The sequence below is a fragment of the Mus musculus genome, chromosome 4 (assembly GCF_000001635.26).
Source record: "Mus musculus strain C57BL/6J chromosome 4, GRCm38.p6 C57BL/6J".
NCBI classification, from domain to species: Eukaryota; Metazoa; Chordata; class Mammalia; order Rodentia; family Muridae; genus Mus; species Mus musculus.
Genome location: NC_000070.6, coordinates 101,794,831 through 101,817,162, shown reverse-complemented (window position 1 = coordinate 101,817,162; position 22,332 = coordinate 101,794,831). Strand labels below are relative to the sequence as shown.

At 39.9% G+C, this 22,332-nt stretch overlaps 1 protein-coding gene across 3 annotated transcripts in view; it reads right to left on the bottom strand.

The window, feature by feature from the left end:
- Positions 1 to 1,810: 1,810 nt before the first annotated feature.
- Positions 1,811 to 22,332, bottom strand: part of Lepr (leptin receptor) — a 98,216-nt gene continuing 77,694 nt past the window's right edge. The window contains exons 19-20 of one of the 3 annotated variants that reach the window (XM_017320002.2): positions 7,823 to 7,886; positions 3,082 to 5,815 (exon numbers count right to left, since the gene is read on the bottom strand). In XM_017320002.2, the coding sequence (XP_017175491.1) occupies positions 7,872 to 7,886 (15 nt within the window). In that variant the 3' untranslated portion in view covers positions 3,082 to 5,815; positions 7,823 to 7,871. Of the gene's footprint in view, positions 2,716 to 3,081; positions 5,816 to 7,822; positions 7,887 to 22,332 lie in introns of those variants that run through there. The other 2 variants (NM_146146.3, NM_001122899.2) reach the window with 2 other exon arrangements.

Sequence of the window (22,332 nt, the reverse complement as noted above, 5' to 3'; positions counted from 1 at the left end):
TTTCTCTTGCTTATTGTTCTGGTCCAAAAGTGCAAGCCAATGCGGTCACAGTGGACATGCTCAGTACTTAAACCCCAATTAAACACTGAGTAGAGCAATTTTTAATTTTCCATTTTTCCTATACAGAGAGATCAACAGGCTTCAATTAATACTCTACCCAACAGGCAAATATTAACTGTGATGGGTCAATTTCAACATGTAATCATTTGGTACTGAAAAGCAGTAGAAACAAAAGAGATCTCGTATCTTTAAGTAAAACACCAAGTAGTGTTCTTTAACTCTCTGCCTTCTCATGTCAAAGTGGTTGTTAGCTGATGGGGGAACCCTGAGACATCTTACTAACTCAGGACATATGAGAACCTTGCTGACTTCTGAACATCAAATGAACACAAAGCCTGAAAACAGATCTAACTAGGGTCAGGGATCTCTCTTATCACTAGGACTCATCATCCATCCATAGAGCTATAATTGGACTAGAGAGGGCATGGCAGGATTTACTAAGGTTAATGGTAAAATCAGCAAGGCAGTGTCAGGTTAGTATAAGATGCTGATGATGCTTGGCAACACACTAGCTTACTCTTCGGCACTGATGAACTCGCACTGATGATTCTGAGATTCTTGGAACTATTCTTGCCATTGAACTTCTTAGTATGAGGGAGTTTTGAATTTCTCATTTGCTAGGCTCTCATTGAATCATCTTGCCACATCAAACACTGAAATGGATAATACATCCCCACAATAGTCTTCAAATCCAAGACCAGGAATCAATTATTCACCTATAACTGTGTTTCATCTTATTAGATCTTCTTTGATAACACCAGTTGTTTTGTTTTCAAGGATGGCACTATAAGACTTAGATTAAAATTTAATCAGTACCATCAAAAAGATGTAAGTTAAATCTAAATTCTGGTTCCATCAACCATTAAATCTGGAACTTTGGGCAAATGACTTAATTGCCTCATTCCTAACAGGGGAGTGAGAATGTACATGTATCTTGTGCAATTATTGCTGCAATCAAGTTAAAATATGCAATCTGTGAAGTACAGTAGTTGGTTTATACAGCATCCCAGCGCGGATTGGGAGGGATAATGATTCTCGAATGATAAGGGGTGGCATGAGTGGCATGTGTCAATCTTTCTGGAAGTCATCACTTCAGTGTACTACAGAGTTAAAGCTGGCCAAATCTCAGAGCTGCTCATGCTTGCAATCAAAGTACTGGTGATAAAACTATCATTCAATTTTGTTTTCATCTGATATCATAGATTCTGGCTTTGTTGCAAAAAAAGTAGTTAACCTATTCCTCTTCAAAAGAGTAACTTCTTAGACTAGGGGTCAACTCTCAACCTAAATTCAACATTTAATGGAGTGATACTTCAAATAACATGGTCAGGAGGCACAAAGTACAAACTTGTCACATACTTCAAAAACACACAAGGATACCTATTCAGTTTAGCTTTTACGTGCACATGTGAATCTGCACAGCACAAGACAATTCAAGGTAAGAAAAATACACCGTTGAGACAACTATGTCTCAGGGATTTAGCTTGAAACCTTTTTGTTCAGCTATCAATATCGTGTTGAAATTTCTTCTTTCCAGAGTTCAGATGTTTAGATAGATTCTACTTCCTGGATTTATTTTTAGCTAGAATTAGGAGACCTTCCCCAAGTATCTTGGGAATATATTCAGTAAGAGTCCATCTACATTACTAGATTAATGAGGGCTTCCTCATATGTTTCATCTGTATTACTGAGAGAAAATAGACACACTTAGTTTGGAAACAATCATTTTCACACTAGATTCTGACACTTGTCTCCCACATCCACAACAATAAAAGAACACATTATACATGACAGGCTCTACTGGAATGGAACCTTGAGGCTTCTTGGATGAGATTACACAGTTAAGTCACACATCTTATTCTCCATTATCTTGTGACTGTGCGTGGAACAGGTTTGAAATTGGGGCATGTAAGGTACAAAGTTCTCACCAGAGGTCCCTAAACTCAAATTATTTTCTACAAAGTGTGAGCATCTCTCCTGGAGGATCCTGATGTCACTGAACAGACACTGGGCTGGGAATGTGCACAGGATTCCTGCCTCACCAGTCAAAAGCACACCACTCTCTCTTCTGTTGACGGAGGTGACTCCTAGATAACAGACAGACTTCTCCCTGTGATTTTCTTCAGGAAAACTTCCCTCCAGTTCCAAAAGCTCATCCAACCCCGAGAATGAAAGTTGTGGTGAAATCATGGTGGGTTGCTGGTCTGATAAAAGGAAAAATGTCTGGGCCTCTGTCTCCCAGGAGCTGCTAGAGAAAGACTGCCTCAGTGGGGAATGATTACTGGAGATGCAGTTGCTGACAGGACTATGGATAAACCCTTGCTCTTCATCAGTTTCCACTAGTTTATCGTTGCTGACCAGAGTTGCATATTTAACTGAGGGTTGTCTCTGACACTCATCCTCACAGGTTACCTGGGTGCTCTGAGACCCAGAGAAGTTAGCACTGTTACACTGGTCACTAATACAAATAGAACTGCTTTCAGGGTCTGGTGTGGTCAAAAGAAGGGAGACCATAGCTGCTGGGACCATCTCATCTTTATTTTTCCAAGCTGTATCGACACTGATTTCTTCTGAAATGGGTTCAGGCTCCAGAAGAAGAGGACCAAATATCACTGATTCTGCATGCTTGGTAAAAAGATGCTCAAATGTTTCAGGCTAAAAGAAAAGACACATTTTAATGCTCAGTATATTACATCTTCATTCAGTCACATTTGCAGAAAGGCAGGTGTGTAAGGTTCAAAGCAAGGTACATCAGTCAACCCCAAATGACACAGTTGGTGACTGGAAACTTGGAATATCAAAAATCAGAAGGGAGAGGCAGTCTCAGTTTTTCAAAGTTAGACAAGAAAAACTCCCAGGCTTGAGTTCTTCAAATGCTATGAACACAAACACACGGGCCTCTTATTGGGTAAGGATTATTTTGACACTTGACCATGGTCATGGGCTACAAAAGTGATCAGTGACTGCAAACACTTGGTTCTTGGGAGAGACTAGTTATTGTGACTGGAAAATACTCTCTTCTGAAAAATCATTCTACTTTATTGTATATTATATTTCCACATAATGAGAATTTAATCTTCATGCATAAACAAACAAATGCAAAAACTAACCAAACAAACAAAAATTCAAATGAAAACAAGAACAGGTTGGAATACAGGAGAGTGAGCAAGTCTTCTGAAGATGGTAGTAGTATCTACTTCATACCAAGTAAGTTGCAAAGGCAAAGCAACTGTGACTGACTTAACATACCTGCCTCAGGCCACAGTGAGAATCTGCCAGAGGCTATCTGAAAATAAAAACTGATGGTACATTTGCTGAAGATAATGATGGTGAAAGAGACATTGACAGAGTTGAAACTGTTATTCTCTATACATACCTTCATGTAAAGATATATCCTATGAAACACATGGAATGAAGACAAGCACAAAAGACAAATGTACTATATATATATATTTTTTATATATAAGAACAAGGGTTACATAACAATGAATTCCTGCCAAGCAGCTACAAATCAAAAAAAAAAAAAATCCACGTGCAAAAAGCTCAGTACAAACAATGTAAACACATCAAAATGCAAAACGAAAACCACTGCGGATACATCACATTGAATAGTTAGCACAACTAAATAGAAAATGTATTCAATTTACAGATCGTATAGGTAACTTAGCCTTTGAATGTTACGGTGTTTTAAGCTTGAAAGGATTTTTGAATTATTGCCTGAGATAGTGGTGCACTCAAATGTTCTTCACCATGGCAAGTATATCCCATGTAAAAACACAGCTGTTGCACACTCTTAACTGAAGTATAGCAGTGATTAAAACCATACAAGAACAAATATGTCAAACACTAAATATAGTGATAATGGCATAGACCTATCTATGTAAGTGTCAAAATACTGAAGGGCAAATAGTGTTACTAAATGATATACAATGAGAAAATTCTGTCCCATTTTGTGTCCGACAGAACCTTTGTGATTTCCTTCAAACATTTTAGTTGTCCTTTAATGCTTCTACTATTTCTATATCTTCAAATTGGTTCAAAACCCTAACTCAGCTCAGCATCTGATCCACTTGTTATCTTCATTCCACCAATGTGGAAAAATGAAAACCACACAGAGTGTGCAGTTGAGCTCATGCGTCTTCCTCAAATGATCTCTTTCTTGTACTCCATGATCCCTAAAGGTTCTTAATGAGTCATTAATTATGGAATAAGTCATTGCTCTCTTAAACAGATTCATCAGGAAGGTTTCACTAAGCAATGTTTTGTTTTGTTTTTATAACTGCATGTATCTGAACTATATCTTATCAGTGGTCAGAAAACTTCTAAAAAGTTAATTTGTTCAAATTTTGTTTCCTTCTATTGGTGGAAAAAGTGAAAACAATAACCTTTACAAGTTCACAGTTGAACTTTATATTAAAATGATATCTGTTAATAGCTAATGAAGAAGAAAAAAGGATACAGTCTTCCTAGTATCTTAATTTTTAAAATTAGTCATCCAAATAAAATTATCAATCACCTCTATGTGACTCACATATCTTAAATGAGAATGTTATTTGTGTCTATCAGTTTGGTTTAGTTTGAATATAAGCAATAAAGCCTATGCTATATTAACATCATACAGACATGGCAATTGATCTGTGTTTCAGGGAGAAAAAATCCTATCCTCACTGTGAAGTATTTGTATAACCAGAAAGTCTCCCTCCCCTGCATACTTCCCTGTCTGCCAGAAGTCTTGGCTGATTCAGTAGAAATGAATTAGATTCATGGAGGTTGGTATTCTTTTCTGCTCTGGGCAATCTGACCTGAGTGTGTAGGTTAGACTAATGGCTCCCACTGATCTCTGACCTGAGTTTGTAGGGTTATCCTAATAGCTTCCACTGCACTGTGATCAGCCCAAACCACAACTTCTGCCTTTCTTTGAACTAAAAGGAAAGTTAGCATTTAAGCCATTTTCAAGACTATCGACAACTGAAATTCCTAAACTGTTCCAAGTTTGGTATATAAAAGCCACATTATTCAAGAGAATGCTGGAATTCAATTTGTGTGACTATAATGAAATCTTTTTTAATATTTATTTATTTATCTATCTATTTATCTATTTATTTAATGTAAGTACACTGTAGCTGTCTTCAGACACTCCAGAAGATGGGATCGGATTTCATTACGGATGGTTGTGAGCCACCATGTGGTTGCTGGGATTTGAACTCAGGACCTTTGGAAGAGCAGTCGGCGCTCTTAACCACTGAGCCATCTCACCAGCCCCCTAATGGAATCTAATATGGAAGCTTTCACACACTGAAATGAAAATGGAATTCCTTCCCTGCAGTTTGTATGTGGATTTTTGCATAGCTGTGTGTCAAAAATTGCCTATTAGAGTTCACTTAGTTAAGGCATTACCTACCATATTTGGTGATCTGTAACAAAATAGGTTCTGACAGCAACCGTCACACCATTATCATTTTATGACTTAAGAAATAAAATGCAGAGTCCATGAATATCAACTTTAAATTTTTGATGCCCTGAAAATCAAGCATATGTCCAAACTGAACTACATCAAACCTACATTGTGGCCACAAAATATACACTTCTCTAATAAGCTCATCAAATGTTATTTCTTAGTCATTCAAACCATAGTTTAGGTTTGTTTCCCTCCATCAAAATGTAAACATCTTCTAATATTGTATGGACTGTTGGGAAGTTGGTAGATTGGGTTCATCTGTAGTGGTCATGAGAGACTTCAAAGAGTGTCCGTTCTCTGTTTAATAAAATAAAATAGAACAAAATAAGCAAGCAAAATAAAAATCTTGTTTAGAAAGCTAAAGATGAAAGATCTCTAACCCCTTGTCTTTTCATGGTTTCAGGCTTTTTGTTCTTGTATTGTATCCTAGTGACACACTTAGGAGAGGGGAGGGACTGCTCGCCCTCACTTCCTGGAGGTCATAGATACTCTAAAGACAGCTTGAGCAGTCCAGCCGGGAAGACTATAGTAACACTATCAGAATAGGTATAAGAACAAGGGAACAAGGCCCACTGAGTAATTTGAGAGAATAACAAAGAGCAAGGATTCAGAGATAAGAAGAAAAAAATGAAAAAAAAATAGACTTTGTTCAAAAACACCATAATGACCTTAGACACTGATTTATAATTATTATTCTTTTTGTTTTGTTTTGTTTTGTTGTTGTTTTCTGTTTTTTGTTTGTTTGTTTTATTGTTGTTGTTTTTGTTGTTGTTGTTGTTGTTGTTTTCGAGACAGAGTTTCTCTATGTAGCTCTGGCTGACCTGGAACTCACTCTGTAGACCAGGCTGGCCTCGAACTCAGAAATCTGCCTGCCTCTGCCTCCCAAGTGCTGGGATTAAAGGCGTGCACCACCAATACCTGGCTATTTATTCCTTTTTTTTTTTTCTCTGTATAGGCCTGGTTGTCCTGGAATTCACTCTGAAGTCCAATTGAAATCTACTGCCTGTGCCTCCCAAGTGCCATGATGAAAGTTGTACACCAACACCACCTGGCTAGAAAGCAGATTTTTAAGAACTTAAAGTGACATGATAGTCAAAAGTGGAATTCCAGAGACATCATTATGAACTTTAAAAAATCCATTTCTCTATAAATCAGAAGTGCTACAAATCTCTTCCTTTTCTTCGACCATGGATTGAAGACTGCAAGGATATTAGGTTAAGATCATGCAGATAACTAGAGCAAAGCAAACACAATGACCTAGTTCCTTTTACAGTACAGTAAAGATAAAAACATTTCCTAAACACAGACAGAGAGAAGAGGGACCCTCCATCTTCCTTTGCCCCGCCACAGAGGTAGACTTAACCTGACTAGTTCATGATCTCTCCTGGCTCCTTATTACTCCAGATTATGAAAGGAGAAGAAAATAAATTCCATGAGACACAGGCTGCTAGGCCAGTGTTATGACTGACAGAGACTGGCTCTCTCTAACTAAAACTCTGACTCCAAAAACTAGCCTGCTCTTCTACATATTTCCAAGGAGAATCTAGCTGTTTCCAGATACATTCTACCCAGAGCCACAATTGTTAGGTTGTCTGGATTGCTATGGCATGTCTAAAGTCAAGGAAGTCTTTAGTCGCAAGGGCAAGTTCCCTGGGCTCTTGGTTTTAGATTTATATTTAATCATAAAGTGAATTGTTAAGCTCACTGTTGCAAAATTGAAATGGAGAACATGTAAGAACAGGGTTGGGATGACAGTGGTACACAAAAGCATGGAGCCTCGGGGAAGGAAAGAAAGGGAAAAAAGGCAAGAGAGATAGGACGGAGGAAAGAAGGGAAAAGGAGAGAAAGCAACACTTAAAATACTGTAAAATAAATATTTTAATGCAAAGCTCCACAGCTTCTATTCCAACTGCCAATTCTAACTGTTCCAACTAACTCATTTAATTGTATAGGATAGAGGTCTGAATAACTTTGATGTGTGGTGTTTTTATTTATTAAAATTTTTTAATGAGACAGTTTATAACATTATAAAAATGGGATGTCATGAAGCAAATTAAACTTGAAATAAAACAGGCGTAAACCACTTTTACATTTTACAGAAAAAAAAAACAAGAAATATGCAAAATAAATCGAGGAAAGTTGAGATCTTTTATGCTATGAAATTGGAATTACAAGAAAAGAAAGTACTTTGAATTTATACTGAAACATATTTTCCTAATCAAGATTCCTAATCCAAGATTCTGCTTGTTGGAGCACACAGAGGAAGGCCACAGAAGATTCTGATTTCAGAGAGAACTGACATACTTGCTCTTCTCATCCCTGGAGATTGTTACGATGCCAGAATGAGAATAAATCAAATCCACATGATCTGAGAAAGAAAATATACAATGAATGATTCTAGTTCAAACCAGGGAGAACACTTAGAGGCACATCAGAGAAAATGACCAAAGAGAGTCAAAGACCAGACATGGGCAGCAACTGCAGAGAAAGCCAGTCTACCCTGTCAAACATAGAAGGGAGAGTAAGTGTAGATACAGACCTTTGCCTAAGAACTAGACTATGTATCCAAAGCAAGGGTTAGTTCTCAACACCACTGACACATAGCTTGGGAGGAAGAGCAGAGCTATGGAAAACAGCCATCTAAGGGTGGAGGTGTTGGGAACCGGAGCTATACTCAGGTGGGGTAGCAATCACTCACCCCTTGTCCAACCCCTGCCCTTGTGCTTCATCCCACATGAATGGAATGCAAAGGACTGTAAGACATTAGACTGGGGAGTGATTCTGATATTAAAAAAGCAAAGGTACACAAGAGACTTAACAGACACAGAAATTTCATGGTATAGGTTGAGAGTTTTAAAACAGACGTCCTGTAATTGACAACTCTAGCAAGACTGAGACCTGAAAGCAGAACAGAACGGCCCTGCGCTTTACTGTGAAGATGTAAAAGTTTTCCTTGGATGTAAAAGTTCCACAGCCATATTGGATAACGGAAAGTAACAACGCATAGAACATAAAACAACAAACCAAGCTATTCAAGAGTGCCCAAGGACCAACAACCATGGCGATGACAAAGAGAAAGACACAGGGGAGAAATGCACATAGAAACAGTGGCATTTCTTAATGCTGACAGGAGACAGATGTGAAACTCTTTACTCAAGTCAAATGAAAAAATAACCTTAATCAAAATTTCAGAACACTGAAACTAGAATGCTTTTTGAAAGAGGAAACTACAAGTGAGCAGCAAGGGGAGATGTTTGAGTGCTCACCTGACTTTGTAGGAGCAACATCAGCTACCAGATAGTATAGGCTGTAGAGTTCTATTGGAAAGAAATCCATTTTCTACCAACTACCTGGCAGCACAAATAGAAAGAAGGGAGAAGATGGTGGTTTAAAGAACAATCCCTCCCCCCCCACCCCCCCACCCCCGCACAGGCTCACAGAGAGTGACACTATTAGAGATGTGGCCTTGTTGAAGGACATCTATCACTGGGGGTGGGATTGAGGTTTCAAATGCTCATGCTAGATCCAGTGTAACTGTCTCTTCCTGCTGCCTGAGGATCTGGATGTAGAACTCTAAGTTACTTCTCCAGCACCATGTCTGCCTGGATGCAAACATGCCTCCCACTATAACAATAATAGCCTAAATGTCTAAACTGTAAGCTAGCCTCAATTAAATGGTTCCCTTTATAAGAGTTGCTGTAGTTGCTGGGAACTGAACTCAGGACCTCTGGAAGAGTAGTCAGTGCTCTTACCTCTGAGCCATCTCTCCAGCCTTCCATTTTTTTTTTTTTTTTAATTATTTTCTGTATGTGAGTACACTATAGCTGTCTTCAGACACACCAGAAGAGGTCATCGGATCTCATTACAGATGGAGCAAGCAAATGGATGGGACTAGAAAAATATCATCCTGAGTGAGGTAACTCAGACCCAAAGGATATGCATGCTATGTACTCACTATCAAGTGGATGTTAGCCAAAAAAGTACAAAATACCCATGATACAGTCCATAGAGCTCAAAAAGGTCAACAAGCTGAAATGCCCAAGTGAGGACACCTCAGTCCTACTTGGGAGGGAGAGGAAAGCAGGCACAAGTGGGAAGGGGGGTGGGGTGGGACCTGGGAGGGAAAGTGGATGGGGGAGAGGGTAGGGGAAGGGAGTAGGGTAGAGAGGAAAACCTGATCTGGTATTGGGTGCGGGGTGGGGGTGGGGGAGACTGAAGCCCCGAGGGCTAGCAGAAAGAATAGAAACAGGCAATCTGGAGCGACAAGGGGGAGACAAGGGGGACCTTCCAGAAAGCACCAGAGATCTGGGAGGTGAGAGACTCTCTGGACTCAAAGAGAGGGACCTTAGATGAAATGCCTGACAGTAGGGAGCGGGAACATATAAAGCCCATCTCCAGCAGGAAGACAGGGCATCAAATGAGGGGGGGGGGCATCCCACAGTGACAACTCTACCCATAATTGTTCCTGTTGATAGCAATAAAAACTCTGAGACAGAGACACATGGGGAATGCTTTGCCACAAAGGTGGTTATCTAACCAAGGAAGACAAGGAAAAGAAATCTGGGAAGCAGTCTGACTAGAAGCCAGCTGAACATTTCAGATGACCTACACTCATTTTACTGAAGTCTAATGGTGACAGGGATGGGATGACAAAGGAATTTCTTGGCATAGGTCATTGCAGCAAAGTTCCTAATGAATATTGGACCTGGATAAGACAATGTCTACACTAAAAACACCAAGGTTATGATGGCAGAGAGACTAGTTAGTAGGCAGGTAGATAAGTAGATGAGAAATTTTAGGGACAGAAACAAAAGGAGAAGCCCTACAGCAGGAAAATGAAGCCAGTTAAAGTTTGAATTAAGGGAATTAAGGAACTGAAGAGATGACTCAGTTGTTCAGAGCACTAAATACTCTCCCAGAGGATGTGGGTTCAATTCCCAGAATCCAAATGGCTGGTCACAACTGTCTGTAACCCCATTCCAGAGGACCCAACACCCTCACAAAGACACACATGTAAGCAAAATATCAATGCACACAAAATAAAACCAAGTTATTAAAGATGATTTAATTAAATGGTTCAAATGGAAGCCTCATTTTTAAAATTCTTCTTTTAATATTGGAACGAGCAAGATCTGTATCAACCATGTTACTTGGCTCTTTGTGGAACAAAAGTCACACTGAAAATGACGTGAAGGATGTTTATTGGTTCTCTCATTTTAAATAATAGACCCATATACAAAATCATGTACAGTGTAGTGACAATTGATAAAGGTTACAGAAATCGAGGAAGAAATGAAAAAATGTATATGTATGCTTTTTTTCTAAAAAAAAAAAAAAAGTAGTTCAAATGTTTCTCTTTGAGGAAAAAAAAACTGAGTTTATTGAAAGTTTCAGATGACTAAAAAGCTTACAGAACAGTGTGCATATGGGTAAATGCCCCGTTGTCTGTGAGTCTGTGGCAGCATCCACCTGCTATTCTAAAGGCATGCAGCATTTAGGGACACATAAGTGACCCGTCAAGAAGATTAAAAGCAAAACAATTGAAAGTATTGTCATTTGTGGGAAGGATGAAACCTGAGACTATACCATTAATAGTCTTCTATACAAAGCTACACACTTGTATTCTTTCAGACCCAGACAAGAGCAAACAGAGATGCCAGGGCACACACCAGAGCAAACACTGGGAGCCATGTTTCCTACTAGCAGTTGTGGTATACTGCTCAGAAAAGAGAAATCTGGCGAATAATTAACTCTCCTGTGGGTGTGAGGAGCATGGGCACAAATATGCTGTGTTCACAGGATCAAGGCACAACAGATGTCTGGTGAGCAGACAAAACCCTGCCAAACCACAGCCAGCTCAGCAGAGTCTGCAATGACAAGGGCAGTATGCCACCCTCAGGACCCCTCAAAGCATGACTGCTTATTAGTGACACACACCTGAGTGCATGTAGGAACGGCCAGAAATATGAAGTGAATCACATACACTGTATGTTCTGAAAGGGGCCATCTACAGAGGAAAAGAAGGGGACAGGGAGGGGGGCAAGCAGAAAAAAATGGATCTGTATTTCCTATTATGAGAAATGAAACAAATATGGAAAAATTAAAGATATTACATTAGGTCACTTTGTTTTGTTTTTTAAGAGACTGTGTTAGTACAGAGGCATTATTTTTTCCAAGCTGAAGACTGAACTCACGGCCTGTACATACTAGACAAGTGCTCTGCATGAAGCAGCACCCCCAAATCCTATATGACTCTACTTTGGTGTGTGTATCTCATATGAAAATTTAAAGACAGCAGGAAGTATTGTATACAAAAAGGTCTTGGGAGAAATATGTTTAATGGCATGGCACCACTGTACTATTTATTATCAGGTCTGACATATAATTAAAAATATATTTGAGGATGAGTCTAAGAGAGTAGAAGTCAAAGGAAAAGTTCAGGTGCCCATTCTAGCCTCCACCTTGAGACACTGTCACTTGGTTGTCCACCATTGCTTTTATCAGCTTGCTAGCCTGCAAGCTTCCTCCAATTTTCTGGCCCCCAGCTCCTACCACACCCTAAAAACCCTGGGAATACAGACATCATGTTGCTGCACCCTGCTTTATATTGGTTCCAGTGATTCAAACTCCACTTCCTTCTGTGGTAAGTATTTTACACACTGAGACATTTCCCAAGTTCTTCTCTTGCTTTAAAAAGATTTTAAACTACTGGCTTTTGCACTTTCAATTTGCATGTTTAGTTTAGTATGTGTAGTAGTTTGAATTAAAGAGGGGCCCATAGGCTCATATATTAGCATGCTTGTTTCCTAGTTGGTGAGCTGCCTGAGGGAGAATAGAGGATTCAGAGATATTGCCTTGTTCAATCAAGTATAAACTTGTTGGAGAAGGTCTGTCACTGTCTTGTTCTTGTCCTAAGAAGATGATGGAGGCTAAATGGAAGAGTTTTAGATTAATGGCGTGGGCAGAGGAGATTTCACGACAGGCTAGTATTGACTGTGTCATGTGGTTTTTATTGATCTACAATAAAAACCAAGCATATGAGGCAAAGAGAAATACAAAATAGGCAGTTTGAGGAGAAAAAGACCAACCAGTAAAGGTAACGTTAGAGCTAAGCCCTGTGCTCAAGGAAATAAAGTGTTTAAAGACACCATTCTATTAAGTTTGATTCTAAATAGAAAAGAGGAAGTGGTAACCTCAGGGCAAGATCCTACCCAGCTAAGTTACTAACTTATGAAAAGGTAAAAAGGAAAGCTTAAGTTACAAAGAAATCCACCAACAATTGAAAGCTTGTGCAAGTATAATACAAGAGAGGGCCCAAGTTGCAGCCCCAGCAAGCAGAAGACCTTGGCACCTTCAGTTACAGAGTCAGGGATAGGAAAAGAATTATAGACTCTTCCCCCGAGCTTAAGAAAAGCTGATGGAGAGCCGCTGAGGCAGCACCCTTGGCGGGCCGCAGACAGCCGGCCACCATCCGGACCAGAGGACAGGTGTCCGCCTGGCTTGGGAGGCGGCCTCAGCCTCAGCAGCAGCGGTTGCCATCTGGGTTCCAGGACTCCGCGGGACCTAGGAAATTAGTCTGAACAGGTTAGAGGGTGCGCCAGAGAACTGGACAGCTTCTGGGACAGGCGGAAGCACAGAGCCGCTGAGGCAGTACCCTTTGCAGGCTGCAGACAGCCGGCCACCGTCCGGACCAGAGGACAGGTGTCCGCCTGGCTCGGGAGGCGGACTCAGCCTCAGGAGCAGCGGTCGCCATCTTGGTTCCAGGACTCCCTGGAACTTAGGAATTTAGTCTGCACAGGTGAGAGTCTGCACCACAGAAGCTGACAGCTTCTGGGAACTGCCAAAGCAACACAGCTTCTGAGAGAGGCCCTGTTTTGGGCCTTCTTCTTCGACCAGGAGGAGGTCCAAAAACAAGATATCTGCGCACCTTCCCTGTAAGAGAGCTTGCCAGCAGAGAGTGCTCTGAGCACTGAAACTCAGAGGAGAGAATCTGTCTCCCAGGTCTGCTGAGAGAAGGTAACAGAATCACCAGAAGAACAATCTCTAAACAGAGTCAACTATAACTACTAACTCCAGAGATTACCAGATGGCGAAAGGTAAATGTAGGAATCCTACTAACAGGAACCAAGACCACTCACCATCATCAGAACCCAGCACTCCCACTTCGCCCAGTCCAGGGCACCCCAACACACCCGAAAACCTAGACCTAGATTTAAAAGCATATCTCATGATGATGGTAGAGGACATCAAGAAGGACTTTAATAAATCACTTAAAGAAATACAGGAGAACACTGCTAAAGAGTTACAAGTCCTTAAAGAAAAACAGGAAAACACAATCAAACAGGTAGAAGTCCTTACAGAAAAAGAGGAAAAAACATACAAACAGGTGATGGAAATGAACAAAACCATACTAGACCTAAAAAGGGAAGTAGAAACAATAAAGAAAACTCAAAGTGAGGCAACACTGGAGATAGAAACCCTAGGAAAGAAATCTGGAACCATAGATTTGAGCATCAGCAACAGAATACAAGAGATGGAAGAGAGAATCTCAGGTGCAGAAGACTCCATAGAGAACATCGGCACAACAATCAAAGAAAATGGAAAATGCAAAAAGATCCTAACTCAAAATATCCAGGAAATCCAGGACACAATGAGAAGACCAAACCTACGGATAATAGGAGTGGATGAGAATGAAGATTTTCAACTCAAAGGACCAGCAAACATCTTCAACAAAATTATTGAAGAAAACTTCCCAAATATAAAGAAAGAGATACCTATGAACATACAAGAAGCCTACAGAACTCCAAATAGACTGGACCAGAAAAGAAATTCCTCCTGACACATAATAATCAGAACAACAAATGCACTAAATAAAGATAGAATACTAAAAGCAGTAAGGGAAAAAGGTCAAGTAACATACAAAGGCAAGCCTATCAGAATTACACCAGATTTTTCACCAGAGACTATGAAAGCCAGAAGAGCCTGGACAGATGTTATACAGACACTAAGAGAACACAAATTCCAGCCCAGGCTACTATACCCAGCCAAACTCTCAATTACCATAGATGGAGAAACCAAAGTATTCCACGACAAAACCAAATTCACACATTATCTCTCCACGAATCCAGCCCTTCAAAGGTTAATAACAGAAAAAAACCAATACAAGAACGGGAACAATGCCCTAGAAAAAACAAGAAGGTAATCCCTCAACAAACCTAAAAGAAGACAGCCACAAGAACAGAATGCCAACTTTAACAACAAAAATAACAGGAAGCAACAATTACTTTTCCTTAATATCTCTTAACATCAATGGTCTCAACTCCCCAATAAAAAGACATAGACTAACAAACTGGCTACACAAACAAGACCCAACATTTTGCTGTTTACAGGAGACACATCTCAGAGAAAAAGATAGACACTACCTCAGAATAAAAGGCTGGAAAACAATTTTCCAAGCAAATGGTATGAAGAAACAAGCTGGAGTAGCCATCCTAATATCTGATAAGATTGACTTCCAACCCAAAGTCATCAAAAAAGACAAGGAGGGGCACTTCGTTCTCATGAAAGGTAAAATCCTCCAAGAGGAACTCTCAATTCTGGATATCTATGCTCCAAATACAAGGGCAGCCACATTCATTAAAGAAACTTTAGTAAAGCTCAAAGCACACATTGTACCTCACACAATAATAGTGGGAGACTTCAACACACCACTTTCACCAATGGACAGATCATGGAAACAGAAACTAAAAAGGGACACACTGAAACTAACAGAAGTGATGAAACAAATGGATCTGACAGATATCTACAGAACATTTTATCCTAAAACAAAAGGATATACCTTCTTCTCAGCACCTCAGGGTACCTTCTCCAAAATTGACCACATAATAGGTCACAAAACAGGCCTCAACAGATTCAAAAATATTGAAATTGTCCCATGTATCTTATCAGATTACCATGCACTAAGGCTGATCTTCAATAACAAAAAAAATAACAGAAAGCCAACACTCACGTGGAAACTGAACAACACTCTTCTCAATGATACCTTGGTCAAGGAAGGAATAAAGAGAGAAATTAAAGACTTTTTAGAGTTTAATGTAAATGAAGCCACAACGTACCCAAACCTTTGGGACACAATGAAAGCATTTCTAAGAGGGAAACTCATAGCTCTGAGTGCCTCCAAGAAGAAACGGGAGAGAGCACATACTAGCAGCTTGACAACACATCTAAAAGCTCTAGAAAAAAAGGAAGCAAATTCACCCAAGAGGAGTAGACAGCAGGAAATAATCAAACTCAGGGGTGAAATCAACCAAGTGGAAACAAGAAGAACTATTCAAAGAATTAACCAAACGAGGAGTTGGTTCTTCGAGAAAATCAACAAGATAGATAAACCCTTAGCTAGACTCACTAGAGGGCACAGAGACAAAATCCTAATTAACAAAATCAGAACTGAAAAGGGAGACATAACAACAGATCCTGAAGAAATCCAAAACACCATCAGATCCTTCTACAAAAGGCTATACTCAACAAAACTGGAAAACCTGGACGAAATGGACAAATTTCTGGACAGATACCAGGTACCAAAGTTGAATCGGGATCAAGTTGACCTTCTAAACAGTTCCATATCCCCTAAAGAAATAGAAGCAGTTATAAATAGTCTCCCAGCCAAAAAAAAAGCCCAGGACCAGACGGGTTTAGTGCAGAGTTCTATCAGACCTTCAAAGAAGATCTAATTCCAGTTCTGCACAAACTTTTTCACAAGATAGAAGTAGAAAGTACTCTACCCAACTCATTTTATGAAGCCACTATTACTCTGACACCTAAACCACAGAAAGATCCAACAAAGATAAAGAACTTCAGACCAATTTCTCTTATGAATATCGATGCAAAAATCCTCAATAAAATTCTCGCTAACCGAATCCAAGAACACATTAAAGCAATCATCCATCCTGACCAAGTAGGTTTTATTCCAGGGATGCAGGGATGGTTTAATATACGAAAATCCATCAATATAATCCACTGTATAAACAAACTCAAAGACAAAAACCACATGATCATCTCGTTAGATGCAGAAAAAGCATTTGACAAGATCCAACACCCATTCATGATAAAAGTTCTGGAAAGATCAGGAATTCAAGGCCCATACCTAAACATGATAAAAGCAATCTACAGCAAACCAGTAGCCAACATCAAAGTAAATGGAGAGAAGCTGGAAGCAATCCCACTAAAATCAGGGACTAGACAAGGCTGCCCACTTTCTCCCTACCTTTTCAACATAGTACTTGAAGTATTAGCCAGAGCAATTCAACAACAAAAGGAGATCAAGGGGATACAAATTGGAAAGGAGGAAGTCAAAATATCACTTTTTGCAGATGATATGATAGTATATATAAGTGACCCTAAAAATTCCACCAGAGAACTCCTAAACCTGATAAACAGCTTCGGTGAAGTAGCTGGATATAAAATGAACTCAAACAAGTCAATGGCCTTTCTCTACACAAAGAATAAACAGGCTGAGAAAGAAATTAGGGAAACAACACCCTTCTCAATAGTCACAAATAATATAAAATATCTTGGCTTGACTCTAACTAAGGAAGTGAAAAATCTGTATGATAAAAACTTCAAGTCTCTGAAGAAAGAAATTAAAGAAGATCTCAGAAGATGGAAAGATCTCCCATGCTCATGGATTGGCAGGATCAACATTGTAAAAATGGCTATCTTGCCAAAAGCAATCTACAGATTCAATGGAATCCCCATCAAAATTCCAACTCAATTCTTCAACGAATTAGAAGGAGCAATTTGCAAATTCATCTGGAATAACAAAAAACCTAGGATAGCAAAAAGTCTTCTCAAGGATAAAAGAACCTCTGGTGGAATCACCATGCCTGACCTAAAGCTTTACTACAGAGCAATTGTGGTAAAAACTGCATGGTACTGGTATAGAGACAGACAAGTAGACCAATGGAATAGAATTGAAGACCCAGAAATGAACCCACACACCTATGGTCACTTGATCTTCGACAAGGGAGCTAAAACCATCCAGTGGAAGAAAGACAGCATTTTCAACAATTGGTGCTGGCACAACTGGTTGTTATCATGTAGAAGAATGCGAATCGATCCACACTTATCTCCTTGTACTAAGGTCAAATCTAAATGGATCAAAGAACTTCACATAAAACCAGAGACACTGAAACTTATAGAGGAGAAAGTGGGGAAAAGCCTTGAAGATATGGGCACAGGGGAAAAATTCCTGAACAGAACAGCAATGGCTTGTGCTGTAAGATCGAGAATTGACAAATGGGACCTAATGAAACTCCAAAGTTTCTGCAAGGCAAAAGACACCGTCAATAAGACAAAGAGACCACCAACAGATTGGGAAAGGATCTTTACCTATCCTAAATCAGATAGGGGACTAATATCCAACATATATAAAGAACTCAAGAAGGTGGACTTCAGAAAATCAAATAACCCCATTAAAAAATGGGGCTCAGAACTGAACAAAGAATTCTCACCTGAGGAATACCAAATGGCAGAGAAGCACCTGAAAAAATGTTCAACATCCTTAATCATCAGGGAAATGCAAATCAAAACAACCCTGAGATTCCACCTCACACCAGTCAGAATGGCTAAGATCAAAAATTCAGGTGACAGCAGATGCTGGCGAGGATGTGGAGAAAGAGGAACACTCCTCCATTGTTGGTGGGAGTGCAGGCTTGTACAACCACTCTGGAAATCCGTCTGGCGGTTCCTCAGAAAATTGGACATAGTACTACCGGAGGATCCAGCAATACCTCTCCTGGGCATATACCCAGAAGATGCCCCAACTGGTAAGAAGGACACATGCTCCACTATGTTCATAGCAGCCTTATTTATAATATCCAGAAGCTGGAAAGAACCCAGATGCCCCTCAACAGAGGAATGGATACAGAAAATGTGGTACATTTACACAATGGAGTACTACTCAGCTATTAAAAAGAGTGAATTTATGAAATTCCTAGCCAAATGGATGGACCTGGAGGGCATCATCCTGAGTGAGGTAACACATTCACAAAGGAACTCACACAATATGTACTCACTGATAAGTGGATATTAGCCCAAAACCTAGGATACCCAAGATATAAGATACAATTTCCTAAACACATGAAACTCAAGAAAAATGAAGACTGAAGTGTGGACACTATGCCCCTCCTTAGAAGTGGGAACAAAACACCCTTGGAAGGAGTTACAGAGACAAAGTTTGGAGCTGAGATGAAAGGATGGATCATGTAGAGACTGCCTTATCCAGGGATCCACCCCATAATCAGCATCCAAACGCTGACACCATTGCATACACTAGCAAGATTTTATCGAAAGGACCCAGATGTAGCTGTCTCTTGTGAGACTATGCCGGGGCCTAGCAAACACAGAAGTGGATGCTCACAGTCAGCTAATGGATGGATCACAGGGCTCCCAATGGAGGAGCTAGAGAAAGTACCCAAGGAGCTAAAGGGATCTGCAACCCTATAGGTGGATCAACATTATGAACTAACCAGTACCCCGGAGCTCTTGACTCTAGCTGCATATGTATCAAAAGATGGCCTAGTCGGCCATCACTGCAAAGAGAGGCCCATTGGACACACAAACTTTATATGCCCCAGAACAGGGGAACGCCAGGGCCAAAAATGGGGAGTGGGCGGGTAGGGGAGTGGGGGGGGGTGGGTATGGGGGACTTTTGGTATTGCATTGGAAATGTAAATGAGCTAAATACCTAATAAAAAATGGAAAGAAAAAAAAAACTTGAAAATATAAAAAAAAAAAAACAAAAAGAAAAGAAAAGCTGATGAGACCATGCATTTGACAGGGCAGCCTCCTGCATGGAGGACCAGAGAGTCCATTGTGTGAAGCTATGGAGATGAAGCCTGGATTGTGTTGCTGATCCCCAGATGTTGGAGATGCAGAGTCATTGGATACCTGCCAAGGAGAGCAGCAAACATGAGGTGGAACCAGCCTCAGAGAGAGAAATGTGTTGCAGTCAATGAACTAAAAGGAATTGGAGATATTAAGAGGCCTTTGGGTCACACGGCCCCTAATGGAGGAGCTAGAGAAAGTACCCAAGGAGCTAAAGAGAACTGCAACCCTATATGTGGAACAACAATATGAACTAACCAGTACCCCGGAGCTCTTGTCTCTAGCTGCATATGTATCAAAAGATGGCCTAGTCAGCCATCACTGGAAAGAGAGGCCCTTTGGACTTGCAAACTTTATATGCCCCAGTACAGGGGAACACCAGGGCCAAAAAGGGGGAGTGGGTGGGTAGGGGATTGGGGGGGGGTATGGGGGACTTTTGGGATAGCATTGGAAATGTAAACGAGGGAAATACCTAATTTAAAAAAAAATAAAATAAATTAAAAAAAAAAAGAAAAAAAAAAAAGAGGCCTTTGACATCAGACATGGAAGATAGGGAGTTTGGATATGGAGTTTACCCTGATGGCTTTTAGTTTTGCTTTGGTCCAATAGTTCCTTACTGTGCACCCTTTTCTCCCTTTTGGAATGGCAACATATATTCTGTGCCATTGTGTGTTGGAAATGTGTGATCTGGTCTTCTTTGACTGTCCAGGGTGTTACAGTTAAGAGATTTCCTTGAGTCTCAGAAAAGACATGGACTTTGTACTTTGAAGCAGCATGGACACTATGAAAGACGATGAAGACTTTTGGACTTGGACTGAATATATTTTTGCATTATGATATACCTACATGCTTATGGGGGCCAGGGAGTGGAATGTCATGGTTTGAATGAAAACTGCCTCCATGGGTCCGTATATTGGCATGCTTAGTTCTCACTTGATGAATGGTTTGGGAAGGGTTAGAAGGAACAAGAGGTATGCCCTTGTTGAAATAAGTGTGGCCTCGTTAGAGGAGGTATGTCATTGAGTGAGCTCTGAGGTATCAAAATCCCGCACCAGGCCCCAATGTCTGTCTCTGTCTCTGTCTCTGTCTCTCTCTCTGCCTGTTGTGCATGGTTCAGAATGTAAAGCTCTCAGCTACATCTCTAGCACCAGGTCTATCTCCGTGTAGCCACATTTCTCACCATTAGGATAATAGGCTAACTTTCTGGAACCGTAAGCCCCTAAGTGAGTGTTTTCTTTTATAAAAGTATCTTGATCATAGTATCTCTTCACAGCAATAAAATAGTGACTAATACAGTATAGTTTTTGATATATTATAAACCAAAGGACAGGAAAAAAAAAGTAGAGAGTTAATTTCAGATAAATCTTAGAGATGAGATTAAATGCCTAGGACTTAGAGGTATAGGGCACAACCGTAAAGAGTAATGTTCATGAAAGTCAGGATTCAAAGAACAAAATAAAGGAAAGTTTTATATTAAAGACATATTTATTTAAAATTTTAAATATTAAAAATACTTTTATAAAAACCACTGAGTTTTTTTGTTAAACAGTTTTCCATTGGCTGTTTGGTTTGCAATGTCTAGGGTGTATATATGCCCATCTATTCTCTTTATCACTTTATTTTTTTAATTGAATAGACCATAGGTGTTCATTCATTTATCATTTGAAGGCCATTTGGATTTTTTCAGGTTCTGGCTACTATTAATAATTCTATGAATATTCACGAATAAACATTCTTGTGTAAGTTTCATCATTTTGTTTTTTGTTTTTTTTTTTTTTGGTAGAAAGGTAAGAGTAGATTGCTGAGTCCTGAGTTAAGCTGGGAAGAACTGCCAGACCCTTTAAAAGGCCTGCACTGTTTTTACAACCCCACAAGCCTATGAACGCCTCAGTGTCTGTTGTGTGGTGTTGCTGTCCTTTCTGTGATGGACACCCCACAAGCTTTGGAGGGCACCTTCTGGGTTTGACTTGCATTTCCCTGATGTTTAAGGATGTTGATCATTTGTTTGCTTGTAAATACAAAGGTAGTTTTGTTTTTTGTACGTATTGTCTTTAGAAAAATGCACAGTCAAACCTTGTACCTATAGTTTTTAATTATATCAAAATATATGTAACACAATTGACCATTTCATCTATCTTGGAATGTTTGATTTCGTGACTATTAACCACATTAGGGTTAAAATGTTAATATAAAATTGATGGCAAGGATATGACTTTGTCAGAGGGACCTGGGTTTGAATCCAAGTTTTTATGAATCCTGGTTGAGTATGTGGCCAGGGTAAGCTACCAACCCATCTTCAGACTGTCTTGTCATTGACTGATTCTTGTTGGTTTGTTTTGTTTGACATTTTTTGAGACAGGGTGTCTTTGTGTATAGCCCTAACTGTCCTGGAACTCACTTTATAGAACAGGCATGCCTCAAACTCATAGAGATCCACCTGTCTCTGTGTCCTGAGTGCTGGAATTAAAGGCGTGTGCCACCACCCCCTGGCTTGTTGATTTATTCTTAATAGTGCATCTTTGTTATGCCTTAGAAATACATAAAAACTATGACTACATGTACTGAAAATGTAAAGGTAAAGTATTTGCAATGGTAAAAAGCAATTTCTCACAAATGAGGATATTCACAACCCACTATTTTTTTTTTTAATCTATACATCAGGGACTGGAGAGATGGCTCAGCGGTTAACAGTGATTTCAGCTCTTGCAGAGGACCTGAGTTCAGTTCCCAGAACTCATGTCAGGCAGCTCACAACTGTCAGTTCCAGCTCTGGGGCATCTGGTGCCCTCTTCAGACATCGGTGGGTGCCTGCACACATATGTGCACACACACACATAAATAAAATAACCTTCGATATTCACTTCACTTTACCAGAATCTGGAAACTTAGGGTGATATTTCAATTTACTTAAAAATATCTGCCAGATACCC